At 38.4% G+C, this 12,542-nt stretch overlaps 1 protein-coding gene across 1 annotated transcript in view; it reads right to left on the reverse strand.

The window, feature by feature from the left end:
- Nucleotides 1–1,955: 1,955 nt before the first annotated feature.
- Nucleotides 1,956–12,542, reverse strand: part of KCNQ5 (potassium voltage-gated channel subfamily Q member 5) — a 290,627-nt gene continuing 280,040 nt past the window's right edge. Inside the window, exons 11-14 of the mRNA XM_084514930.1 lie at nt 12,220–12,328; nt 5,344–5,475; nt 4,344–4,470; nt 1,956–3,940 (exon numbers count right to left, since the gene is read on the reverse strand). Coding sequence (XP_084371056.1) covers nt 2,999–3,940; nt 4,344–4,470; nt 5,344–5,475; nt 12,220–12,328 — 1,310 coding nt within the window. The 3' untranslated portion in view covers nt 1,956–2,998. The remainder of the gene's footprint in view (nt 3,941–4,343; nt 4,471–5,343; nt 5,476–12,219; nt 12,329–12,542) is intronic.

Here is a 12,542-nt window from a genome sequence, read left to right on the forward strand (position 1 = left end):
TGAGGAAATATGAGCAAAGCTTATAAAAATCCAAACAAACAATTCTTCCTCTCCAGGATTTCATATATTCACTACTCTTTCTATTTTCTATCAATATTATGTTAAAAAAAAAATCCTATATGATAAGACTTGCAGCTACAAAAATAATAAAGGTGAGCATAAAAGAAAAAAAAATCAGGATTTTAAACCATAATTTGAAAAGATATGATCTTCTGGATTTATTAGTACTTTGTAAAGACATTAACATTTTCATACATAATTTATAGAATTCATTCTTTTGTGCACAACATTGTATTAAATAAATTAACTTAAAATTAGAAGGACTCAAGCATGTCATTTAAGGCAAAAATACCAAGTTTCTGTGAGATAAATTATCAGCAAAACCCAAGGCCCTGCTTCTGGTACTGAATGCGTACAGTCAGAGCCAATGCTAAGTACTCCCATTGCCTCCTGCCTGGCTCAGTGGGGGTGCAATGATCTGCTCATGCAGATGAAGGTGGAAGATTGGAGGCCAATTCATGATGCCTTTAGTTTTCTGTCTCATCAAGGAGGGGAAGGGAGTTTCGTTACTGGCACATCGTTGCCATGTGCCTCATCTCTTGCTCCTGACCTGGACCTAAGGGCCAGGACTTAGGCTGGCAGGAGGCTTCATATGAAAGGCAAGAAAGGCACCATAAACCATTAGGGAAAAATAAAAAGAAAAAAGAAAGAAAAGCCCCCAAACTTGTGAGTTTTTAAGTTTTGGATAGTACTTTAAACTTTTAGATTTGCCTGGCTGAAATGCACACATTCAAATAGGTTAATAGTTAAATGAATGGAGATGTGGAAAAAATATATCTATTTATCCTCACAAAATTACTGCTGTAATCAGGCGTTAGCATAACCAGACTGCACAGTAAAGAACACAGGAAAGGCTGAGTGTGGTAAATTATATGGCAAATCAGTGGTGAGGAAATTGTGCTTCAAGGTGTCTTTCAGGATTTAACAGCTGAAGGTTGCTCCAGTGTGAGCCATGGAGCACAGTGTACCATCCGTGGACCCCATATAATGACACAATATATACACTCTACAGTTTGCATGTACTTTCACAGAATAAGGTTATCATGTAATATCCAGGAATACTTCTGTAAAGGAAATATGGAAGCAGAAATTACAATGGTTTCATAGTAAACAGATCCTTCACGATACAATCTATAGCATTTAGCCATGATTAAGACTGGAGTGATGTTTTTGATGTACATAGCAAGTTCCCAGCAGGTCTGGGCCTTGAGAAAACACTGCCCTGAGTGAGCTGGCACTGGCACCCCCATACATTCACTGTTCCTGCTGCTAGAGGGAAGTTGAGCCCGAGTCCGGCTGTCTACAAGCCTGCGGTGCAGATAGGGTATAAATTTTGGGGTATGCAACACACGAAAACCTTGTTCAGCTGGGAAGAATGAGAGCCTGGTTAGGCTCCGCAAGGGTTCTTCCAGTGGTGAAACCTTGCTGAGGACACTAACACTGCTCCTGCGTCTCAGCAGGAGTGAAGTGTAGGTAGGATATGAAAAAAAGAGGATGTATCAAGCAGGAATGCTCAGTCTGATGTAGACTTTGGATTTGGAAACTCAGGTTTTAGGAGGAAAGTTCTCAAGAAATGACTGTGGTTGGGACACAGTGTTGAGCTATAAGAGTGTGTGCCAACTTCCCTCTCTTCTCCTCTCCTTTTACTAAAAAGAAAAAGAATAAAAAAAAAAAAAGAAGAAAGAAAACAAAAACAAAAAAGCAACAACAAAAAAAGCAAAAACCCAAAGCACAAAAAAAAAAAAACAACCAAAAAATCTGCCTTCAATTTTTTTCAGGTAAAGTGGTCTTCCCTACTTCCATTTCTGGTTGCCTACATGGCCTTTTTGGAAACAGTACTCACTGACAGGCTGGTATTTAAAAAATATTTTTGCCTCTTTACCTTTCATCCTTAGTTTTCTGGGATCATTTCTCATCTTGCCCATCTAAATCTCTATTTTTTTTTTTTCTTCATCCTTTGTGTTGTGTTTCCCTCTTCCCTGTTCTTTCCTCTTTAGATCTACTCTGTATTTCAGTTCCTCTTTGTCCCTCCTTTCCCAGCCTTATGAATTACCGTCACGGCATCAGGTAGTGACTGCGAGGCAGATTGCCAAAATCTCCTCAGAAGGAAACATTGCTTCTGCAACAAAGGCAGTGCCTGCGCCTTCCCCTCATGTACTGCTGCCAAAATGTTTCAGATTTATGAGACTGGAAGAAGGAGAAATTCCCCTGAATTCTTAGTGCAGTCACCCAAATTATCCACTTTTGAGGCCAGCCCCGACCCTTACGATACAAACTTTTTGTAACAAAAGAGTGTTCTTGTTATAAAGAACAATATGATGGTAGCAGTGTGTCGGGTACTTTTGTCACAACACTAAATCACCAAAAATCGGACGGATATTAACATACTGTTTTTCCGAGTTAAAAATAACTGATTGCTGATGAGCTCATGTGTGTATCTTGCAACTGGCAGCCATTTCTAATCCCATATATCTGGTTTCCTTGGTACCTTGCTAGCAGCTGTAGATATTTTTTTTTTTTTGTTGTAAACATAAACTATCATCTAAATCAGGACATATATATATATTTAATTAGTTCAGAAGCAAAGTGCTTTAAAACTTATGGTTTTTACTTCTGCCCTGTAGAAACGGCACTAGGTCTAAATGCTCAAATTTTTGCTTTTTGATATATCCTGCAGCATTAGCTTTGTAGGCAACTCTTTATTTAAACCTACCGTACTACACAAAAGGCTGCTGTACTGTAGGTATAAATCTGAATTTTAGCCGTCACTTAAACATGCATTTTCATGCAACTAGAAGATATGGGCTCATTCAACTGCTTTTCGGATTCATCCTGATTTTTGTGATTTTATCATATTAAAAAGGCTTTCAAAACAGTTCATGCTATGATATGTATGACTAGAGGAATGACCCAGCCAACGAAGAAAGCCCACAAGCTGTTATTTAAGTTTGACATGGAGCAGACTGAGTGCTTCTGTACCGTCCCCTGGCTTGCAAATGTTTTGAGATGATCTTGATATTCCAGTCCTTAGAGAGTCAGTAGAGAGAGTTGTTTCCACTAATGGTCGAGAGATGGCTTCAGTAGTCTCTGTTCCTGCCTCTGTCTCCAACTCTTCATCAGTTATAAATAATTTTGACTCCCTCCATTTGGAGTACACGTCTTGGCTACCTCTTGAACCACTGGAGTCACTGCCAGTAATCTGTACATTAAGTTCCTCTGTTGATTGTATAAGGTTTTGTACAGATAAAGATTTTCCTAAATCCATTTGCACCACAGGTTTAACTGAGAGCAAAGGTTCCCCTTCTGTATCCAGACCTTTTCTCCATGCAAGATCCTTTGTTGCACTGGGCTGCGCAACTTGTCCATTGTCCTTTGATGCAACAAGGCAAGCGGTGACATCAGAAATATTTTCCTGCGTGGTTACAGGGATAATGTGAACGGGCTCAGGCCTATTGATATGCTTCATTGATGAGAAAGGTGGTATTTGTAATGTTGTTGGAGTTGCTGGCTTAGTTGCCTGGTTTATTTGGTTTGATGTGTTATTACCTGTTGTAGGTCCATCGTTTGGCACTTGCGTTGCTTGACTATGCATAGCTGGACTAAAAGCATAGTAAGCCTGAGTGCTAAATTCATTTGGTGTCAGTATAAGCTGTAGGCCACGAGGCAGATTGGCACTGGCTGATCTGGATACACATCCACTAATTTGTGCAGAATTAGACAAATCTTTGCTGTCCGATGGACTTTGATAATCAGAAGTCTGCTCACACTCGAAAGCTGGCATTTGAAATGAAGCCAAAGTGAGCGCTGATGCAGATCCTTTTCGCAAAACTTGTTGATAAATGTCTAACAGACAGTCCAGTTTTGACTCAATGGATTGTACCTACAGGAGGAGAGGAAAAGGTTAATATTAATGCAAAATATGAATTTTAAATATGTGGAACCCAAGCAAAAGGAAAATGTAACCACTGAAAAGAAAAATGTTAGGAGCTTGATATGAGGTATTGACTCATGAAAAATAATGTCAAAAGACTGGTAGCTATAGATTTTTCATAAGCAAGCTGATAAAAAGAACCAGTACCTTGCAATTTTTCTTTTCTTATTTTTTTCTGTACATGGAACACAGTTGAAGTAATATGATTCATGTATCTTTTATGTCAATGTGTAAATGAAACAGCTATCAGAAAAAAATATTTTAACTGTTCGTCATTTGAAACTGGCAATAAAATAGACAAAGCAACAGAGCAAGACAAAAGCACAGTCACAGAAGATGGTGAAGACTCTACCTGTTTTTCCACCTTGACTACACGCCCTAACATGCTGAGGTCATCAGTTGTCTCATTCTCTGCCGTATTCTTTTCTCTGCTTCTTTTATCTGCTGTGATCTGTCCTTTCCCAAGAATTTGGTCAACACTGTAAGAGAAATTAAAAGCTACTGTGATCCCCCAAAATGGTGATAATATGGAAGTGTTTGCTCAATCCGTACATTAAACATTAAAATCACAGTCCTTCAGAAAAGCACCTGAGAAAGGAGGTAACTATATTAGAAAATCAGGAAAAACACGAGAGACTTTTGAGCATTTAGACATTAGATCACAGACAGCTTTTCTTTTATGTTGGCACTAAGTGGGAGCCAGAATTTAGCCTTCAACTGGAAGAGCCAGGGCTGGACTTGCAGGGAGGCAAGAGAGCGGGTGCCTTCCCCAACAGCCTGGTGTTGGAGAGGAACAGACGTACCAGAGACCACCCTCAGGTCTCCCTTCAGAGCATCAGCATTGAGTCCAGGGGAACTGAGTCTTAAGCAGGAGTCTAAGCCCCAATGCTGCCAGCAATACACATGATGCAATGGTTGTTTTGTTAGTGCTGGGAACTGAGAACATAAAAAGACACTGCCTGACCCGGTACTTCACATGTAGTTCCTGATTTCTTTCATGTGAAAAGAAAGGGTAGGGTGGGAGAAAGGCAGTTAACAATGATGACTTCATCCTTTTGGCAGTCTCCTGACTTAAGTTCCCTCTTTATGAATAAACTTTCCAGATAAAGGATAACCTTTTTGATCATTCAGGCTTCCATCTTCTGGGGACAAATGAGATACATGGTGTTTTGTTTGTTTTCACACACAATTTAATTTCTGGCTCAGCTGTGTTCTGAACACAGCTGGGCTGAAGCATGGATGACAATTTGTGCCCAAATGTAACACAAAAATGTTAAACGTTGCTAATACTCATTGTACAGTGAATGGCATAACAAGATGCTTATGCAGAAGAGAATTTAATGTTTCCATACCGTGACTGTAGACTCTTGATCCTGCATAACATGTCTAGATGGCCTGCTGAATACTGTTCAATGACATCTTTGACATCATATGGACGAAGTGTTTCCTTAAACTTTCTCTTTGCAACGTGAAATTTCATAATTCTGGTGAAAAAGCATTTTGCAGATTAATCTTCAAAGCAGTTGCAAAACAATGCAATATATTCTACTGTCAAAGTAATGTCAGATAGTTTCTTTTTACATTGAAGATAGTTTCAGTACAGCTCAGGCAAGTGAATTCTTTCAAAAAATCCTTTTTATAAGTACAAATTTTATAATTACTTACACGTGGTACTATCCCTTTGAATTATTATGTAACAGAGATCACATAGCATGATTTTAAAGAGTGCAGAGTGTGTTTAGTTGATCAGTATACACCTATTCTGCTTTTTTATGCTAGCTTTTTTTTTTAATTGTACATTGAATTGTACTGCAAAAAATGTTATGTATGGGATAACAGTAAATATTCAACATTGATGGATGGCCTTTTTTTTTTTTTTTTTTTTTTGGAATGTAACCTTTTCACAAGTTTTCTATGCTAATTTTGTGGAAAAGTGATGCCCACTGAGTAGCTCTTCTTAGAATGAAAAGCTTGATATTAAATTGCAAATCTGAAATAATAGAAGAGACAAATTTGGAAAGCAAATGACAGTGAGCAGATGGCAGTGATCATTATGCTGCGTATTTAGTAGCTGTAAGAGAATGAATGATAACAAATCCAAAACACTGTCCCATAGTAATAGTTTAGTGGAACATCAGGAAAACCATACTTTGTATAGTTAGGACAGACATCATGATATGTAGAGTCAGCTTAATAGTGCATAGTGAACCTCTACTGATTTCTGTATTATACACAAATGTTTTTTCAAATAATATCTATTTATTCCCACAGTGCTCAGGTTGTTGATATTTCCCATTCTGGTAACTTCCAATTAAAAATGAGATTGCTTGTCACTAGTATAGAGCTTGAATTATGATTCTGATGATAGAAATTAAAATGGAAAAGGCCTGTTAAGAGCAGTCCATCAGCTTGACAGTTCAGGGCTGATCTCCATGAAGTTTTAAATATGTTGGATGATGACGCACTTTCCTCTTTTCCATTGTGAGACAGTTCTACAGACTAATAGCTTTTGGTGTCTTTTGTAATCTGAAGGTCTCTGAAGCTGGGATATGGATTTTGTTTCCTTTTAGCTGTCAAATGATGCCAGGATGTTCTGTTCATAACAGTCTGGCTGCACAGACAATCTCCTGCAATCTAGTTCTTTATTCAGCTTATGAAGAATAAATGATGTAGTTGACATGCAAGAAAGTATTGTTCTTTTGTTATTATTCTCTCTGTTTAGGTCATCACAATTTTTTACTTCATTCTCTTAATATAAGTGAAAATATGAAACTCTATTAGAAAAGCAGAGCCAGAGAATTAACAGGGTAAGTGAAGACAACTGAATATATCACTAATGGGTGACTTTACAAGAGAAGAGGCAGAAGACTAATTTTGTTAACAGCCATAGAAGCTTCTTAGTCAGTGTGCACAAAAATCTTCATCACTGCTTTGCAGCTCTATAACAGCTTTTTGGTTATCATGGCAGTTTCTTCATAATGTTCAGAAGTCAAACTGAAAGCAGCCCAATGAGGCAGAACTATACCATTTCTGTTTTGGGTATTAGCTCACATGATGCCATCTAAATTAACTTCAGCAGTGTTTGGAACGGACTCTCATTGCTTACTTCTTTTTGCTTCAAATACATATAATCTTACATAAATTGTGAAAAATAAAAGTGTTATAAAAAGCTGGCATTATAAAAGCCCGTAAGTTAATTAAGAAACGTAAAATGTGAACTCTTTCAGTGATGGATCCTGGCAGCTGCTTTGTAGTTATTCTCCATAGTTATTTACTCTCAATTTTAGAAGCTCAGTTGTCTTTCAGTATCTAGAAATAACAAGTAATTGAGATTTATAGGTTTCAACACCCATTTGGAAAAAATATTACAACTATATCGAGCATATGCAAAAATAGTAGTTGAATTGTGAATAAAACGCTTTTGAGCCTCCTTCATTTGTGCTTCTAGAATACAAAGTGACTTGTTCTGGTGTACGATAAAAACAAAAGGCTCAGTTATGCAGACACGTGTGGGTAACCTACCTGTGCAAAAAAGGTAAAATGAGCACAAATTATTTATGTCCCCTAGCCTTTAACACGAACAGCGCGAATAGAGAAAGCAAAGATAGAGCTTGACATGTCTTTTTTGGTTACACCACACGGGGGCAAACCAGACTCATCAGAAAATAGACGAGTCGCTTCTGGCTGTACGTAACTGCTAGCGCTGACTGAACATAAGTATCTTAAAGTAAGAATTAACCCAGAAGAACAAAACCGTGTACTTCTCATGATTTTTTTTTTTTTTTTTTTTTTTTTTAAATAAAACACATTAATTCTATTTTTAAATTGCTGCATGCTGCGGTGGCATGTGCTGTTCTTATAACTCAGATATAATGTGGTAGAAGATACACTGTCGGAGCCTGCCCAAGTCAACCGTGTGCTAATTTTCTGGTGAGGATTAGCCATGAGCAGCACCATTTTTCCATGATGCATCCAGAGGAGAACAGAAAAAAATTTTTATGTGTTGAATTAGACCGGTATGTCAAAATGGTTCCTCACCAGTTAACACCTAAAACACAGGTCCACTAATCTTTACATGCCCTGTTAATTGTTAGAAAGTTAAAGGCCTGATACCAACTTTTGTCTGAGCTGACCCCTAGCAGCCAAAAGTGGTATCCATTTCATTTAACTGCTGTCAAATGAAGCACTGGCACTGATATAGAATTACAGTGTTTTCTGAATGTGTAAGTTTCATACCTCTCTTTGCACTTGTTGTATTTTATTTTCCATTCATGTTGCCCGTTAGAACATTACAAGGTATTACGCTTATCATTAGTGCACTGAGACTGGCACTGAGTCAGAACATCTCTAACCCTCCATGCAGCCCTGTCATACCCACGTTATTTTTTTGAACACGCATCTTGTCAATCTTGTCACTATCTCAGGAAGAAATGGAGCATTGTTGCACTGGGATTTCAGGCAAACTCATACTTAGTTCCTGCCTTAAAGATTAAATCTGGGTAGGTTGTTCTGCCCACAGCTAGAAGAGGTACCCACAGCTTGTTTGCTCACTCACTACACAACAGGAAAACAGATTTAGTTGTGCTGGTTCTTCCATTTCTCTACTCTTATCTTGCTGAATAATCCTAAACTACAATGTGCAGAAGAAATGAGGATCCAATATAGAGGAGACAAGATAGACAACAGTGATGGAGAATTAATTCCACTATGTGTAGGGCAGATGGGCCAATACTGTCTCCTCTCTGGAGTCTTGACCTGTACTAACCCATCACCTAGGAGCCAAAGACATTCTTTGCTCCCAGGCATGGTGCTATAGTAGCCAAAGGCACTTGCATAAACTCTGAAAACCATCTGAGCAGAAAGTATACAAAGCATTGGGATTTAAAAGAGGATTTTGACTCAACACTATGGAACAAGTTCATAATGGCTGCTAAAAGTATTTTCTACAGGGGTAGCAGAAACATTTCTAAGACTCAGCAAAAATAGTAAATTATATTTTCCTTCTTTGGCTATTAAATATGTATGATTATTCAACTATACAGCTTATCACCTCAAGAATCCTCATGTCTTGTTATATTTAGCTAAATTTATTATTACTATCATCTTCTATTAAAGACAAATGAAAATATATCTATGCAATCACTAGTGTTAAAGAGAGAAAAGACCTCCTAGGTCAGCAGGTTCCTCTTGCCATTGCAGCTATTCCCTATTGCATATTTATTTATGCTTCTCAACTTTGGTTTTTTATTTCATAAATAAATAATACAATAATACCATCATTTCCGTTGTGGAGAGTATTACAGAGTTTACTGCTTCTTGCCATGAAAAAATGATCAGAGATGTTATAATATATTGAAACAAGGTATCCTCGTCCTATTAGTCACTCTTCTATACTTGTGAACTAAATAATTGTAAACTAATGGGGAGATCCAAGTCTCCAGGAGCTCAGACTGCAAGATATTAATGTTTTTTTGTTCACAGCAAGACTGGGGCCAGCTGATCAGTGCTACAAAAATACCACTAGCAAGAACTGCAGTTTTTCCCTTAATTTCCTTACTACCTCAGCTGATCTGTCCTGACATAGAGTTTGGAGTAAACAGGACGGAGAGGGCAGCATGAAAACTTGGCTGGAGGACTCAGCTGGAGGCTTTGAAAGGAGGCTGGTGGCTTGAAAGGTTACTGGGCATGTCTGCACAGCCAGCCTTCAGGAGGACTGCTCGGGAGTCCTGATTTTTCAAGGTGGTGTAGCTGGAACAGATTCAACTGTGTGTGCTTACATTTAGGGTCTTTTGCATCATTTCTACTGAAGCTATTCAAGTACCTTCTGTCTTCATCTGCTCCTGTATAGCAGCACGAAAGGAAAAGCAGCCTCCACCCTCCCCCGTTTCCTTTGCAATTCTAAGCCGTTGCTAAAAACAAACTTCAAAATGAAGGACCAAGTTTCCACATGGACAGATGTTATCATCTTGAAACTCTACGATTACTATGCAGTGTCTCAGATCCTTCTTCAGATGTTTGCATAGATCCCAGTGTAGTCAGGTAACAGACACTCTGAGTAATAAGAAAGAGGAGTATCACCTATCTGACAAACTGAATTTCCAGTCTCTTGAATTTGGGAGACTAAGGTATAGCATTTAACAGAAGTCTGAAGATCATTGCATATTATGCTTCACAGATATCAAACAAAGGTGTGCTTCTGAAGAAAGATATATGTACTGTTTACAATCCAGTGAAACACTAACATTTGCAGGGGGAAATGGGAGAGATTCATGATTAATTGATAGATAGCAAGTGGAGATGCAAAATTCGTATTCTCAACATCAGTGGTGAAATGAGTTGTTCTTTGGTAAGCAAAGCACACAAAGAAAATTTGGAGGCAATCTAAAAAGTCTACTTCTATCAGTTGAATAATGCAAGTCTGAAATATTCAGACTTCTGCATCTTTGCTCTTCTTATAACTTTTCCGTGGAGGACACCATGGAGGAGGTTTGCCAATGATGACATTTAAATTCAGTGCCTTTCCATTAGAGCTGATAATTAGCAAAAAAAAAAAAAAAAAAAAAAAAGCCAAAAACTTGTTCCAGGTGCCCCTGCTTGAGCAGGGGTTGGACCAGGTGATCCAGAGGTCTCTTTGAACCTCAGCCATTCTGTGATTCTGCAAAAAGACACAGGTGGTGCATTGAACAATCAGTCCAGTGGTGTCTTTAAGAATAAGCTCCCTTAATTTAGTCTGTATTAAAACATCAAGGAGTTTGGACAGTGTTAAGGATGAGATAGATGGCCATTGGCACCGCTTGCTGATACAGTGGCAAGGCGCATTTGGAGCCCAGAGTCAACCAGTCTGTTTAAAATGCAGCATCACAGACAAGGATCTTTGGCAACCAGAGCCAACAGATTATGCTGATTGTTCCTAATTTGAGCATTTTCCATTCAAAGGAACAGGTCTGCCTTGTAGCTGGATGTCCACAGTGTATAAGGATTTCTGTCAGCTGTTGCAATGCTGCTGACAAGAGGTTGTTCACAGTGGTGACATTTAAGTAGCCTGTCGCAGTGGCTGTGGGCATTGGCCTGGTATCTGACACGTCTTGGGAGGTCATTTCCAGGCAGGTTGGAAAGACAGCAGGAACAGACATCTGCAAGTGATCTGTCAAGCTGCCTTGGCTTGTAGGAGAGAATTAGAAACTGCCTTGCTAGTTATCTGTCTACAATGGCAATCAGTGGAAAAAGGAGAAAGAAATACAGGTAGCCTGTAGGTTATCACTGTATGAAATTAATTGATAAAGAGCTTGAGTTCATTCTTCCCATAGCACTGGGAGAAGTAAGGCGAAGAATGCCCCTTTAGGAAAATGTCATCTTTCAATAGATTTTTGCAGAAATCCCCTGTGGCTGCTGCCTGCCTGCTGAAGAGGCATGCCGGAGCACTGATGCAACTGTGATATAGTCATCCCCCAGCGTGAGCATCAGGCTTGCTGTTGTCACAGAGGGGATGACCGAGCTCTGTTTGCTTCTCGACTTACTCCTATGGTGGGAATTTTGCCTGTCAGGACTTGTGCTGCAAAATATTCAGTAAGATTAAGAGCCTTGGCAGCCTCAGGAGGCTGAATGCTAAATTTAAGCTTTCAATACTGGTAATTTTATAAGTTTCAATGCAGTTTGCTACTTTCTTGGAAAAGAAGGAAACTATTAGTCTTAAATCATCGGGGTTATATTTAGTTCAATGGATAGTGGCAGGCACGGTTTTGCACAATTGAGTGAATGTAATTATCCTGCTGTTACCAGAAGAAAGTTGCAGTAAAAGTCAGACGACAGTTTCAGGAATATGGAAATGCAATAAAAATGCAAACTTTTGAAGGAAGTGACTTTTCAAAGCAAGGAGATATACATTCAGTAAGACTGCATCAAAATTCCATACAATATTTTGGATTACAGGAAATATACTGGAAACCAGCATTCATTATTCTCTTTCTTTTCTGAGTCAAATCGTGATATTTTTAGAAATTGAAAAGTTGATAATGGAATGGATGAAATATTTCCAGTTTAAAAAAAAAACTAAAAACAGATGAAAAGGAAGAATAAGTAAACCATATTAGCATTAGTTATGTGACAAATACAGCCATGTAATAATATAATAATAAGTTCAACTAATTGCCATTTTATTGACATGCACTTAATTAGTATCTTAATTACAGGAATCTCAAATATTTATTCACTCAGTATTTTTTACACACCTGATTGCTCTGATGACAGTTTTAAGAGCAGGGGTGAGATCTTCTACTGATACATCACACTGGCACCCTTTATCATCATAAACGTCATCTGTTCCAAGGCTGGTGTCAGCTGCAAAATACAAGAGTGGATTAAACAGCAAGCATTTAAAAATGCCTTCCTTAGTGTTTTCTAGCTGTCTGCACAGTGATTCTGGAAAACTAGGGACTACAAATCAAGTAAGAGAGATTCATCAGTTTATGAGCTGTATGATGCACTTGTTTGTGTTGAGGCTTGTGTCATAAAATGACTGGGTAGTCCCCACTGAAAATGGTAAAAGTTAGAG

Source organism: Aythya ferina (assembly GCF_964211825.1).
Source record: "Aythya ferina genome assembly, chromosome: 3".
NCBI classification, from domain to species: domain Eukaryota; kingdom Metazoa; phylum Chordata; class Aves; order Anseriformes; family Anatidae; genus Aythya; species Aythya ferina.